Source organism: Hemiscyllium ocellatum, chromosome 26 (assembly GCF_020745735.1).
Source record: "Hemiscyllium ocellatum isolate sHemOce1 chromosome 26, sHemOce1.pat.X.cur, whole genome shotgun sequence".
In the NCBI taxonomy this organism is placed as follows: Eukaryota; Metazoa; Chordata; class Chondrichthyes; order Orectolobiformes; family Hemiscylliidae; genus Hemiscyllium; species Hemiscyllium ocellatum.
The window spans coordinates 8,665,474-8,680,833 of record NC_083426.1 but is presented as its reverse complement, the minus strand read 5'-3'; the positions used below and the strand labels follow the sequence as shown (position 1 = coordinate 8,680,833).

General features: G+C 44.8%; 1 protein-coding gene across 2 annotated transcripts in view; it reads left to right on the top strand.

Annotated features, from left to right (window-relative positions):
* The window catches only part of cntn2 (contactin 2), a 224,344-nt gene that overhangs the window by 125,936 nt on the left and 83,048 nt on the right, over window positions 1-15,360 (top strand). For both annotated transcript variants that reach the window (XM_060845329.1, XM_060845328.1), the window contains exon 7: window positions 10,533-10,635. In XM_060845329.1, the coding sequence (XP_060701312.1) occupies window positions 10,533-10,635 (103 nt within the window). The remainder of the gene's footprint in view (window positions 1-10,532; window positions 10,636-15,360) is intronic.

The following is a 15,360-nucleotide window of genomic DNA, read 5'->3' as shown; positions in this document are numbered from 1 at the left end:
ATCAGGAATAAGAGAGAGAGAGCCAAGCAGGCTAAGATAAAAGGTAGGGAGGAGGGACTAGGGGGAGGGGCGATGGAGGTGGGATAGGTGGAAGGAGGTCAAGGTGAGGGTGATAGGCCGGAGTGGGGTGGGGGCGGAGAGGTCAGGAAGAGGATTGCAGGTTAGGAGGGCGGTGCTGAGTTGAGGGAACCGACTGAGACAAGGTGGGGGGAGGGGAAATGAGGAAACTGGAGAAATCTGAATTCATACCTTGTGGTTGGAGGGTTCCCAGGCGGAAGATGAGGCGCTCCTCTTCCAGCCGTCGTGTTGTTGTGTTCTGCCGGTGGAGGAGTCCAAGGACCTGCATGTCCTCGGTGGAGTGGGAGGGAGAGTTAAAGTGTTGAGCCACGGGGTGATTGGGTTGGTTGGTTCGGGCGGCCCGGAGGTGTTCTCTGAAGCGTTCCGCAAGTAAGCGGCCTGTCTCACCAATATAAAGGAGGCCACATCGGGTGCAGCGGATGCAATAGATAGTTACCCTTTTGTCCTTAATGTAATTGTAAAAACCCTTTGGATTCTCCTTAATTCTATTTGCCAAAGCTATCTCATGGCCCCGTTTTGCCCTCCTGATTTTCCTCTTAAGTATACTCCTACTTTCTTTATACTCTTCTAAGGATTCACTCGAACAATCCTGTCTATACCTGACATATGCTTCCTTCTTTTTCTTAATCAAACCCTCAATTTCTTTAGTAATCCAGCATTCCCTATACCTACCAGCCTTCCCTTTCACCCTGACAGGAATATACTTTCTCTGGATTCTTGTTATCTCATTTCTGAAGGCTTCCCATTTTCCAGCCGTCCCTTTACCTGCAAACATCTGCCTCCAATCAGCTTTCAAAAGTTCTTGCCTTACACCGTCAAAATTGGCCTTTCTCCAAATTAGAACTTCAACTTTTAGACCTGGTCTATCCTTTTCCATCACTATTTTAAAATGAATAGAATTATGGTCGCTGGCCCCAAAGTGGCCCCCCACTGACACCTCAGTCACCTGCCCTGCCTTATTTCCCAAGAGTAGGTCAAGTTTTGCACCTTCTCTAGTAGGTACATCCACATACTGAATCAGAAAATTTTCTTGAACACACTTAAGAAATTCCTCTTCATTTAAACCTTTAACATTATGGCAGTCCCAGTTGATGTTTGGAAAGTTAAAATCCCCTACCATAACCATTCTATTATTCTTACAGATAGCTGAGATTTCCTTACAAGTTTGTTTCTCAATTTCCCTCTGACTATTGGGGAGTCTATAATACAATCCCAATAATGTGATCATCCCTTTCTTATTTCTCAGTTCCACCCAAATAACGTCCCTGGATATATTTCCGGGAATATCCTCCCTCAGCACAGCTGTAATGCTATCCCTTATCAAAAATGCCACACCCTCTCCTCTCTTGCCACCCTTTCTATCCTTCCTGTAGCATTTGTATCCTGGAACATTAAGCTGCCAATCCTGCCCATCGCTGAGCCATGTTTCCGTAATTGCTATGATATCCCAGTCCCATGTTCCTAACCATGCCCTGAGTTCATCTGCCTTTCCTGTTAGGCCCCTTGCATTGAAATGAATTCAGTTTAATTTATTAGTCCTACCTTGTCCCTGCCTGCCCTGACTGTTTGACTCACTTCTGTTCTCAGCTGTACCCATCTCAGATCGATCTCTTTCCTCACTATCTCCCTGGGTCCCACACCCCCCCACCTTACTAGTTTAAATCCTCTGAAGCAGTTCCAGCAAATTTCCCTGCCAGTATATTCATCCCCTTCCAATTTAGGTGCAATCCGTCCTTCTTGTACAGGTCACTTCTACCCCAAAAGAGATTCCAATGATCCAAAAACATGAGTCCTTCTCTCATACACCAGCTCCTCAGCCATGCATTCATCTGCTCTATCCTCCTATTCCTGCCCTCACTAGCCCGTAGCACTGGGAGTAATCCAGATATTACTACCCTTAAGGACCTCTTTTTTAAATTTCTGCCTAACTCTTTGTAATCTCCCTTCAGAGTCTCAACCTCTTCCCTTCCAATGTCATTGGTTTCAATGTGAACAATGACCTCCTGCTGGCCCCTCTCCCTCGTGAGAACATTCTGCATCCTCTCTGAGACATCCTTGATCCTGGCACCAGGGAAACAACACACCATTCTGCTTTTTCTCTGCTGGCCACAGAAATGTCTGTCTGTATCTCTGACTACAGAATCTCCTAACACAATTGATCTCTTGGAAGCCGACGTACCCCTCGTTGCATTAGAGCCAGTCTCAATACCAGAAACTTGACTGTTTGTGCTACGTTCCCCTGAGAATTCATCATTCCCTACATTTTCCAAAACAGCATACCTGTTTGAAATGGGTATATCCACAAAAGACTCCTGCCATAGCTGCCTACCTCTCTCACCCTTCCTGGAGTTAACCCATCTATGTGACTGTATCTGAGACTTTCCCCCTTCCTATAACTGCCATCCATCACATACTGTTGATGTTGCAAATCTCTTTAACTTGAAAGCCTCTGTCTGAGGCAGTATCTATTAGCTATTATCAAATTGGCCCCAAAAACCTTCAACCTCCAGACATTTCGGAGTCGCTAGCGTTTGCAACCTAACAAGGACTGCATAACCTTATTAAAGGAGCAGCTCCATCCCACAAGGTTAGATCACACGGAATACAGGGAGAACTAGCCATTTGGATACAGAATTGGATTGAAGGTAGAAGGCAAAGGGTGTTGGTGAAGGGTTGTTTTTCACACTGGAGGCCTGTGACCAGCGGTGTGCCACAAGGATCAGTGCTTGGTCCACCACTTTTCATCATTTCATTAATTAATTAGATGTTAACATAGGAATTATGTTTAGTAAGTTTGCAGATGACACCAATATTGGAGGTGTAGTAAGCAGCAAAGAAGGTTACCTCAGATTACAACAGGATCTTGAGCAGATGGGCCAGTGGGCCGAGGAGTGACAGATGGAGTTTAATTCAGATAAATGCGAGGTACTGCATTTTGGAAAGGCAAATCAGGACAGGACTTCTACACTTAATGCAAAGGTCCTGGAAAGTGTTGCTGAACAAAGAGACCTTGGAGTGCAGGTTCATAGTTCCTTGAGAGTGGAGTCACAGGTAGATGGGATAGTGAAGGTGGCATTTGGTATTCTCTCCTTTATTGGTCAGAGTATTGAGTACAGGAGTTGGGAGTCATGTTGCGGCTGTACAGGACGTTCGTTAGGCCACTATTGGAATACTGCGTGCAATTCCAGTCTCCCTGCTATAGGAAAGATATTGTGAAACTTGAAAGGGTTCAGAAAAGATTTACAAGGATGTTGCCAGGATTAGTGGGTTTGAGCTATAGGGAGAGATTGAATAAGCTGAGTTTTCTCTGGAGTGTTGGAAGCCGAGGGGTGACCTTATAGAAGTTTATAAAATCATGAGGAGCATGGATAGGATAAGTAGACAAAGGCTTTTCCCTGGGGTGGGGAGTCCAGAACTAGAGGGCGTAGTTTTAGAGTGAGAGGAAAAAGATGTAAAATGGACCTCAGGGGCAGCTTTTTCACACAGAGGGTGGTGCACGTATGGAATGAGCTGCCAGAGGAAGTGGTGGAGGCTGGTAAAATTACAACATTTAAAGCCAACTGGATGGGTATATGGACAGGAAGGGTTTAGATGAATATGGGCCAAATGCTGGCAAATGGGCCTAGATTTATTTAGGATATCTGATTGGCAAAGACGAGTTGGATCAAAGGGTCTGTTTCTGTACTGTACATCTCTATGACTCTATCTCTGTAAGGTAATCTACATTCTGTTCCAAAGCTGACACTGCTTCCACCAGCCACAGTACAAGCCGAGAGTGCTATTAGACTCTGTGGAGTTAAGTCTCAGTCACCAAAGACATCCATGCACTGGCGGACACACTAAAACCCAATTCCTGCTCTCAGTCCAGCTCCTCATCACTGCTGTTGAAGTTAGGGTGCTTCGAGGTGACCCACAGTCCATTGATTAGGAAAATGGATAAAAGCCAGGTTTTCTCAAATCCATCAGCATGTTCTCAATCTAGCTACACATTGAGGGTGAAGGAAGTAGCTCACTGCCATATTGTGAAAAAGCAACAATCAAAAATTCTTAAAACGCTGGTCTTACCTAAAATTCTACCTCCTAAGAACAAATAAGCATTGAAAAAATATATTGGTCCTGTAATAACGTTAGTTCCATATTCATCACTAATTAACATTAATTTATCAAATCAGAAAATCATACAACACGGAAACAGACCCTTAGATCCAACCAGTCTATATCGACCATAATCCCAAACTAATCTTGGGGAATTGGTCTTGGTGGGTTACTCTTCAAAGGGTCGGTGTGGATTTGTTGGGTCAAATGGCCTGTTTCCGTACTGTGGGGAATCTAATCTAAGATAATCTAATCTAATCTAGTTCCACCTGCATGTAATTGGCCCTTATCCCTCCAAATATTTCTTCCTCATGTGTTATTCCAAATGTTGTTTAGATGTTGTAACTGTACTGGAAGTTTATTCCACATTTGAACCACTCTCTGTGTAAAAAACGTTGCCCCTTCAGTCTATTTTAAATCTCTCTCCTCTCACCTTAAAAATATGACCCCAGTCTTGAAATGCCCCACCCTAGGCAAAAGACACCTGCCATTCATCCTAGCTATACTCCTCATGATGTTATAAACCTCTATAAGCTCACCCCTCAACCTCCTACAGTCCAGTGGAACAAGACCCAGCCTCTCCAGCCTCTCCTTATAACTCAAACCCTCCAGTCCCAACAGCATGCTGGTTAATCTCTTCTGAACCCATTCCAACTTAATAATGTCCTTGCTGTAAAGGGTGACCAGAACTGGACGCAGTACTCTCGAAGAGGCCAATTGTCTTCAAGGTTACCTAGGCATGCAAGAGTTTCACACTTATGGCTTTTAACCAGAAGCACATTGTTAAAAAAGATTAAAAGATCTGCTGTGCCTTGCAATTGACTGCACTCTAGATGACCCACAAGTGTATGACACTGTTACCCATGTCTAGTGCGGAAAATGTTCCCATTTCAACTTCAACAGGGCAGTATAGTGGCTCAATGGTTGGCACTGCTGCCTCACAATACCAAGGACCCTGGTTCAATTCCAACTTGGTCCACTGTCCGTGTGGAGTTTGCACATTCTCCTTGTGTCTCTGTGCTCTGGTTTCCTCTCATAGTCCTGAGATGTACAGGTTACAGTGTGTCCAGATTGTGCAGACCCCTAATTGGATTAACCATGGGAAATATGGAGATAGGGTGGGGCTGAGTGGGATGTTCCTTGAAGGATCGATGCAGATTCAATGGGCCAAATGGCCTCTTTCTTGAGGGATTCAATGAATTGTCCTCAAATTCCATAACACCTAGAGGAAAAGAAAAGCTGACCCGTTGCTCCAGTCATACTACTGGGCTAATGAGAAGGGAAATCCAGCAATCAAGCTGTGATTGCTAATGTCATAATCATTCTTATCCAGTGTCAGGATTAATCACCCCTTTATTATTTTCATCATTTAATTGATGCCAACTTCGATGGCAAGGATGTCATTCACTAGCCATCCCTTACTGCCTTTGAACTGAGTGGCTCGCTCGGCCTTTTCAGAGGAGGGTTATGAGGCAACGATATTGTTATGGGTCTGGAGTCACGTGTAGGCCAGGCCTGATACTGATGACAGATGTCCTTTTCCAACAGGAATGAAAACCAAATGGATTTTACGGCAAGCGATGGTCACCTCAACTGGATTCCAAAGTTAAAAATCACACAACACCAGGTTATGGTCCAACAGGTTTAATTGGAAGCACTAGCTTTCGGGGCGCCGCTCCTTCATCAGGTGGTTGTGGAGGAAACGATTGTAAGGCACAGAATTTATAGCAAAAGTTTACAGTATGATGTAACTGAAATTATACATTGAAAAATACCTTGATTGTTTGTTGAGTCTTTCATCTGTTCGAACACCATGATAGTTTCACTACTTTCAGATGTAAATCACAAAAAGTTACATTCTCAGGTTAACTGTAACAATTGGTGTCAACCAGATAATATGTTGAAGATGTTAGCCCCCTGTGTCCCCTGTCTGTGCCATAATAGACTGATTCTAATCTAAAAAGTGAGTTAACAAAGTCCTACAAGGATTCATGCAGTTTGTGAGCAAAGTACAATGTAACTCTGAAAGTACAAATTCATCCCACAAACGTACATGTATATGTGTGCATGTCGGTTTGTGTGTGTGTGTGTGTGTCTGTCTGTCTGGGGTGGGGGGTTGTGAGCATGAGAGAGAGTGTACGTGTGTGTAAGTGAGTGTAGAATGTCTAAGTCTGTGAGAGGGTGCATGTGTGAGTGTCGGAGTGTGTGTGTCTGTAGGAGTGTGCGTGTGTGTCTAGATCAGAGTGGTGCTGGAAAAGCATAGCAGTTCAGGCAGCATCCGAGGAACAGGAAAATTGACGTTTCAGGCAAAAACCCCTTCATCAGGAATACAGACAGAGTTCCTAAAGGGTGGAGAGATAAATGAGAGGAGGGTAGGGGGTGGGGAGAAAGTAGCATAGAGTACAATAAGTGAGTGGGGGAGGGGATGAAGGTGATAGGTCAGGGAGGAGGGTGGAGTGGATAGGTGGAAAAGAAGATAGGCAGGTAGGACAAGTCATGGGGAGAGTGCTGAGCTGGAAGTTTGGAACTAGGGTGAGATGGGGAAAGGGGAAATGAGGAAACTGTTGAAGTCCACACTACCCTGGGGTTGAAGTGTTCTGAGGTGGAAGATGAGGCATTCTTCCTCCAGACGTCTGGTCGTGAGGGAGTGGCGGTGAAGGAGGCCCAGGACCTCCATGTCATCGGCAGAGTGGGGGGGGGAGTTGAAATGTTGGGCCACAGGGCGGTGTGGTTGATTGGTGCGGGTGTCCCAGAGATGTTCCCTAAAGCGCGCTGCTAGGAGGCGCCCAGTCTCCCCAATGTAGAGGAGACCACATCGGGAGCAATGGATACAATAAATGATATTGGTGGATGTGCAGGTAAAACTTTGATGGATGTGGAAGGCTCCTTTAGGGCCTTGGATGGAGGTGGGGGAGGAGGTGTGGGCGCAGGTTTTGCTATTCCTGTGGTGGCAGGACAAGGTGCCAGGACGGGAGGGTGGGTTATTGGGGGGCGTGGACCTGAGCAGGTAGTCACGGAGGGAACGGTCTTTGCGGAAGGTGGAAAGGGTTGGGGTCCGTTTGGAGGTGGCAGAAATGTCAGTGGATGATTTGGTTTGTATGAAGGTTGGTAGGGTGGAAGGTGAGCACCAGGGGCGTTCTGTCCTTGTTACGGTTGGAGGGGTGGGGACTGAGGGCGGAGGTGCGGGATGTGGACGAGATGCATTGGAGGGCATCTTTAACCATGTGGGAAGGGAAATTGCGGTCTCTAAAGAAGGAGGCCATCTGGTGTGTTCTGTGGTGGAATTGGTCCTCCTGGGAGCAGATACCACGGAAGCGGAGGAATTGGGAATACAGGATGGCATTTTTGCAGGAGGTAGGGTGGGAAGAGGTGTAATCCAGAGATCTGTGGGAGTTGGTGGGTTTGTAAAAAATGTTGGTGTCAAGTCGGTTGTTATTAATGGAGATGGAGAGGTCCAGGAAGAGGAGGGAGGTGTCAGAGATGGTCCCGGTAGATTTAAGGTCAGGGTAGAATGTGTGTATCTGGGGTGGGGGGTTGTGGGTGTCTGTGTGAGAGAGTGTATATGTGTGTTTGAGTGTAAAGTGGACTAAGTCTGTGAGAGGATGCATGTGTGTGTGTGTGTGTGTGTGTGTGTCTGTAGGAGTGTGTGTGAGTGTCTGTGTGCGTCTGTGTATACGTGTGTCTGAATGTATGTGTGTGTGTGTAGGAGTGCCTGTGTGTGTGTGTGTGTGTGTGTGTGTGTGTGGAGAGGAGTGTGTGTGTGTGTGTGTGTGTGTGTGTGTGTGTGTGTGTGTGTGTGTGTGTGTGTGTGTGTGTGTGTGTGTGTGTGTGTGTGTAGGAGTATCTGCGTGTGTGCATAGTACAATGGTGGTCATCTGTAATGTGACATGAACCCAAGGTCCCAGTTGAGGCCCTCCCTATGTGTACCGAACTTAGCTATCAGCCTCTACTCGGCAGACAGGGAACTCAGGGGGCTAACACCTTCAACATATTATCTGGCTGACACCAATTGTTACATTTAACTTTTTAAAAAACGTTTTGTGATTTACATCTGAAAGTAGTGAAACTATCATGGTGATTCTAACAGATGAAAGCCTCAACAAACAATCAAGGTATTTTTCAATGTATAATTTCAGTTATATCACACTGTAAACTTTTGCTATAAATTCTGTGTCTTACAATTGTGTTCTCCACAACCACCTGATGAAGGAGCAGCGCTCCGAGAGCTAGTGCTTCCAATTAAACCTGTTGGACTATAACCTGGTGTTGTGTGATTTTTAACTTTGTACGCCCCAGTCCAACACCGGCATCTCCAAATCATGACTTTTAATTCCAGATTTGTTAGACATTGAAACAGAGAAAAAGGAGCAGGAGTAGGCCACTCAGCCCTTCAAGCCTGCCCCAACATTCAATAATAGGGTTTGAAGGGTTTGGAAGGATATGGGCCAGGTGCTGGCAGGTGGGACTGGATTGGGTTGGGATATCTGGTCGGGATGGACGGGTTGGACCGAAGGGTCTGTTTCCGTGCTGCACATCTCTATGATTCTATGATCATGGCTGATCAAATTCCATCAGTTGCTGTGGTAGGGTTTGACCCTTTGTGCTGTGACCAATTGTTTGGACTTTCTAGATTATCCATACAGTGGATGACCACTGTGTCTCTCCCTATGTAGAGTCAAAGAATGATACAACTCCAAAGGAAGTTATTCATCCCATCGTGCCCATGCTAACATTTATAAAGAGCCATCCAGTTAGTTCCATTACCCTCTCGTATCCCCATAATTGTGTAAGTCTCTCCCAATGAACAGTTTGTGTTGAAATGCATCAAATGCATGAAATGCATGAAAGGGTGGACCTTTTCCTGTGACGTCAGGTCTATCGAAAGGCTAAACAGAGTTTTCAACCTTAGTGCCCGAACCTCCAGGATAGGACTTGCTTACAATGTTTAATTTAAGACTCTCTCACCAACAATGTCCACACGCATGTGGCTGTGGATGGCACACGGGACCAACGTAGCAGTGAGGAGGAGACATGCACAAAGACGAGGGGAGTTGGAAGTTCAAGACTGGGGCAACGGGAAGGAGACTTAAAGAGGTGGCATAAAGTTCATTTCTGTTAAACCTCATTTGTCATTCCATAACAACTTGCATTTATATATTTAATGTAATCAACCCTTCCAAAGCAGTTGACAGGCCTGTTATCAGACCAATGATATCACCACATGGAAGCCTGAAGATTGGCCAAATAAGGTCATTGATTTGGTCATAAATGTGAAGAAGAAGGAAGAGATTTGGGGTAGGAATTTTAAAGTTTGAAATCTCAAGGACCTGACGGCTGGAATGCAGATTTGTGAACATTTTACTAAGGACGAGATACTTGATAAATTGGAGAAGCTGGGGCTGTTCTCCATCATAAGGTAGAGGGGATGTTTGATGGAGGTGTATAATGTCATGATATCATTGGGCAGAGTGAACAGGGAGAAACTGTAGTCTCTGGGGGATGTTTTGGGAATCAGTTACACCCATTCACGATTGACAAAGGAAACAGCAATGACTGTGTGGAAAGGCATTTTCACAAGCTGCCAACTGACTTGGAATTGGAATGCGCTACCTGAGAGTGTGATAGAGGCAGGTTCAATCCTGAGAGTGTGATAGAGGCAGGTTAAATCCTGGGTTTCAAATGGGAAAGTGATCATTTTTAGATTAGATTACTTACAGTGTGGAAACAGGCCCTTCGGCCCAACAAGTCCACACCGACCCGCCGAAGCGCAACCCACACATACCCCTAACTTAACACTACGGGCAATTTAGCATGGCCAATTCATCTGACCCGCACATCTTTGGAATGTGGGAGGAAACCGGAGCACCCGGAGGAAACCCACACACACACGGGGAGAACGTGCAAACTCCACACAGTCTGTCACCTGAGTCGGGAATTGAACCCGGGTCTCAGGCGCTGTGAGGCAGCAGTGCTAACCACTGTGCCACCGTGCCGCCCACTAAGGGGAAAGAAGGGATAGACAGGAGAGTGGGAATAGCTGTTATGGTGAGTTGGCTGAATAACTCCCTTTTGTGCTGTGACCATTCTATGAGGTTACAAATTGCCCAGAGAGACCAGCTCTGATTTTCAGCATGGATGCATAATCCAGCGATTGTAGTTATCTGAATAAGCTTCAGCTTCAGGAGCTAGTCTAAAAGTTTCAGTCGGATGACGGCTTGTAACAGCACTGGATGATGTTGAACAGAGTCAAAAAAACACTGCAAGGATAAAAGGCCTTTGTTCCTTCAATTTCCATCACTGTGTGACTGATCTTCTCCTTCGAGAATCTCTCTAATATGATTTTTTGCCTTGTTCTCCAGGTGAAACCAGGATGCATTCTCCTCACATTCGGGTGAAATTCCCCTCTGAAACCTATGCATTGGCTGGACAGTCACTGAACCTGGAGTGCTTTGCCTTTGGAAAGTGAGTGAATCAAATTCCAATGTGTTTCACTCTCAAAATTGAGATTGACTTAGAAAGGGAATTGGGCAATCAGCAGTAAGAACTAGATTAAGTTATTCATTTTTTCAACTATGTTCTGTCATTCATTAAGATCATAATTCAACACAACACACCCATATACAACAACACCCACTTCCCCCACCTCATTGTCCTTGATTATTTCAGGGTGCAAAAATCTACCAAACTCTGAAAATACTGAGAATCCATAACTCTTTGGGTAGAGAATCCCAAACATTTCACCATCCTTTAAGTGAGATATTTCTCATTATTTGAGCCCACAATGGCTAGTCTTTTGTCTTCAGACTACAGCCTTGTCTTCTAGATTCCCCAGTCTAGACAAATTACCCTTCAACAATTTTATATGTCTCAATGAGAGTCTTGTTCCTTAACTCTAGGGCAGAAAGGTTTGTTCTAGTCAACCTTAGAGAACAATCTCCTCATCCCAAAAATCAGTCAAGTGAATCTTCTTTGCAATACCTCTGAAGCAAGGTTGCCCTTCGTCAGGCAGGAGACCGGGGCATGTTCAGAATGAATCAACCTTCAGGGCTGTGGATAGAGACTAAGTGGGTTGGGATTTCAAAGAGTTGACCCAGGATAAGGAACTAAATGGCCTCATTTTTTGTTGTAGGTTCCTAGTGGCCTTGATTTTCCAATCAGGATTAGAATCCCTATTTCTGTTCCTCGTCAAACCAATTAATAGATACTTACCTTTAAATGAGTTCTCCATCACTGGCCAAGAGTCTCCTGTTCTGAAGCATCTGGGATGAATCCGGGAATCCAGGAATGGAGACCACCAGGAAACCACATAGCCCCTTTTCAGGAATAAATTCTGTACTCTATGATCTGTTCTGTAGCCACTTTGAAATCCACTGAGGAAGGTACATAATCACAATAAGAAAAGATGGGAAAGGTGAGTAGGATGGACAGGGAAGTGAATTGAACAAAAAAGTGAGTTAGTTATATTTCAGTTATACAGGGTCATAGTGAAAGCACATCTCGTGTACTGCGTGCAGTTTTGGTCTATTTAAGGAAGGATGTAAATGCACTGGAAGAGGAGGTTTCATAGTTCGGTATCTGGAATGAGAGACCGTCTTAAAATAAGAATTTGTGTTGACTTGTTTCCAATGAAGTTTCGAAGAATGCAGGGTGACTTGACTGAAGTGTACAAGATCCTGAACAGACTTGGCAAAGTGGTTGTGAAAAGGATGGTTTCTGTTGAGGGTGAGTCTAGAACTGTGGGGCTGTTTAGAAATTAGGAATCACCCTTTCAGGAGAGAGGTGAGGAGAATTTCTTCTCTCAGGGTTGTTCAACTCTGATGAAGGGCTTTTGCATGAAACATCGATTCTCCTGCTCCTTGGATGCTGCCTGACCTGCTGTGCTTATCCAGCACCACTCTAATCTTAACTCTGCCTCAGAGGTCAGTGATGGAGGGTCACGGAATATTTTTAAGACAAAGACTCTGGTTCTAATAAAGAGTCATTGGATTCGAAGTATTAACTCTGCTTTCTTCTCACGGAAGCCACCAGACCTGCTGAGTTTCTCAAACAATTTCTGTTTCAGTCAGGTAGAATCTTGTTAGGCAGAGGAATCAAGGGTTGTCAGGGTAGATTGCAATGTGGAAACTAACGCACAGACAAATCAGCTCTGACCTTATTGAATGGTGGGGCTGAATCGTCCATTTTTTCTGCTAATTCATACATTCATATGTTGATTCATACTGACCATTTACAGAACACAGTGATCAATACATTGACACTTGTTCCATAGCTGGCATTTTCCCAATGGTTTTGCTTTAGATTTTCTTTTCCAAATTTGAATCTTCCTTTACCCCTTGTGGTGAAGTTTGTTGCACTGCAGCCCAGCTCTGGGTGCCACATTTTAGGAAGGATGTGAAGGTTTTGGAGAGAGTATTTTCTTGAATTTGTCCAGCTGTTGCTGGACAGACCAGCACTAATTTCCACTGTCTAATTGTCCAGGAGAAGGTCATGGTGAGATTCCAGCTCAACACAGTGCACACTGCGGGATGGTGAGACACCAGCAAGCCAGGAAGGGATTCTAGTATTTTGACCCAGCGACAGTGAAGAAACAGCGATATAGTTCTAAGTCAGGACAATGTGTAGCCTGGAGGGGAACATGAAGATTATTTTGTTCCTGTGTATCTACTCTCCTTCCTTTACTAGGTGACAAAGAGCACGGGTTTCGAAGGTGCTAGATTAGATTAGATTACCGACAGAATGGAAACAGGCCCTTCAGCCCAACAAGTCCACACTGACCGTCCGAAGAGCAACCCACCCCCACTGACTAATGCACTTGATAATATGGGCAATTTAGCATGGCCAATTCACCATAACCCGCACATCTGTGGATTGTGGGAGGAAACGGGAGCACCCGGAGGAAACCCACGCAGAGATGGGGAGAATGTGCAAACTCCACACACACAGTCACCCGAGGCTGGAATCGAATCTGGGTCCCTTGGGCTGTGAGGCAGCAGTGCTAGCCACTGAGCCACCATGCCACCATACATCTTATAAATGATGCATGCTTGCTCCACTGTGCGCCAATGGTGGAAGGAGTGAATGTGGACTGTGATCAATGGGGTACCGCTCCAACAACCTGCCTTATCCTGAGTGGTATCAAGCTTCTTGATCATTATCCATAGAATCATAGAATCCCTACAGTGTGGACGCAGGCAGTTCAGCCCATCATGTCCACACCGACCCTCCGAAGGCCATCCTACCCATACCCACACTCCTACCCTGTCTTTGTAGCCCTGCATTTCCCATGGTTAACCCACCTAGCCTGCACATCCCTGCATACTATGGGGCAATTTAGCATGGCCAGTCCATGTACATCTGTACATCTTGAGACTGTGGGAGGAAACCGGAAACCCCAGTGGAAATGTACATGGACACGGGGACAACATGCAAAGTCCACACAGACAGTCACCTGAGGGTGGAATCAAACCCAGGTCCCTGGCACTGTGAGGTAGCAGTAAGTCACCGTGCCTTCCTGGAGCTATTATTGGAGCAACACTGATCCAGGTAAGTGTGGAATATTCCACCATGCTCCTGAATTTGCGTTGCAGATGGTGGACAGCTTTGGGGGGTCAGGAGGCAGGTTGCTTACTAGTCTCTGACCTGCATTTGTAGTCACTGTGTTTATATGGCTAACCCAGTTCAGTTTCTGGGTCAGAGATAACCTCAGGATACAGACAAGGTGTATGAGAACTGCTTGAGGAATGTGGAATTGCAATAATAAAGATAACAAGGTCAAGCCGGAATTAAGAGGAAGTCTGATTGAAAATTCAAAACCATGAGCGATCTGGAAAGGATAGAGGTGGTAAAAATGTCCCTACTTGTGAAGGATTGAGAATAAGAGGGCAGAGATTTAAAGGTTTAAAGAAGCAAACGCGACATAAGGAAATACCATTGTCACTGGTTTGGATTTGGAATGTCTTGCTTGAAGGGCAGGCTCAGTTGAGGTATTTAACAGTAGGCCCTGTAATTATTTTGGACAAAACAATGAGCAGGGTTACAGGGAGAAGGCAGGCAAATGGCAATTGGTGAGATATTTATTCAGAGAGCACATGCACGATGGGCCAAATAGCCTGCTGCTCTGTAACAATTCTCCAATATGGATAAAACAATTATAAAACATCAGTCAAATGGCTGAACACTATCATGTTGGGGTAAAGTCTGTGTGTAATGTCAAAGCTTTCTTGATGAAATGGAGTTGAGCTATACACTTTGTTCTAGTGTAGTAGGTGTATTAATATTCATCTGGTTCCAGTCCTGCTTGCTTTGGGAACGATTGACATTCAACACAGTTAGTGGAAGAATATTCTGTTCCTTGCTGATAAAAACAAGAAACCTTCCTCAAATCACCCCTGTCTTTATTGTTCTACTTCTCCCAGTTTTAAATTTAATTTCATTCATTGAATGCCAGCCAGCTGTGAAATGGCATTAGATGTACTAAGAACATCATGCTGAAATCTAGATATAAGGTTCAGATACCTTGGGGGAATACTGTCGAACATAGTAATTCCAGCATCTAATACAAGCCGTGGGTGAGCTTATATTAACTTTACAGGGTGTCTTAGCTGGAGCGCACTGTTGCCACGGTGATAGTTGTTTGATTTTTTTTAAGAAAAGCTATTGTAATAAATAAAGGCTGTTTGTTTATGAGCGTTGGTATGTTTTGAGGAAACACATTGATAAATGTGTTTGTGTAAAATGTCCTGGCGTGTTACTCTTAATGTAATCAGCGTCCATTTAAAATAATCAAGTTAATGGGCAGGGTGACAATAGCATACAAACAACCCTTAATGGGACACATAAAACAATGCATCTCCAGACGCAATTAAGGTCCTGACAGAGTGTAACCATTGGATTCTCTGCTGATCATTTCACAAAGTAAGTATGTAAAATTCCTTCGCTGCAGCAAAGGTTAAATAGTAACTCAGTGGATAGTATGATTACCCCATCAGACACTGACAATTGTTAAGTTCAGTTCGTCCACCAGAGATCGAAGTGGAAAACCTAAAGTGACATTTTCCTTGCAGTACTGAGAGACTGCAGCCCAGTTGGAGGTGCTGTCCTTCTCAATAAAATCTCAGCTAACATTAACGATCCCAAAGTGCTGTTTCGAGCAGAAGCAAGGGACATCTCGCTGGTGTTTCAGGCTGT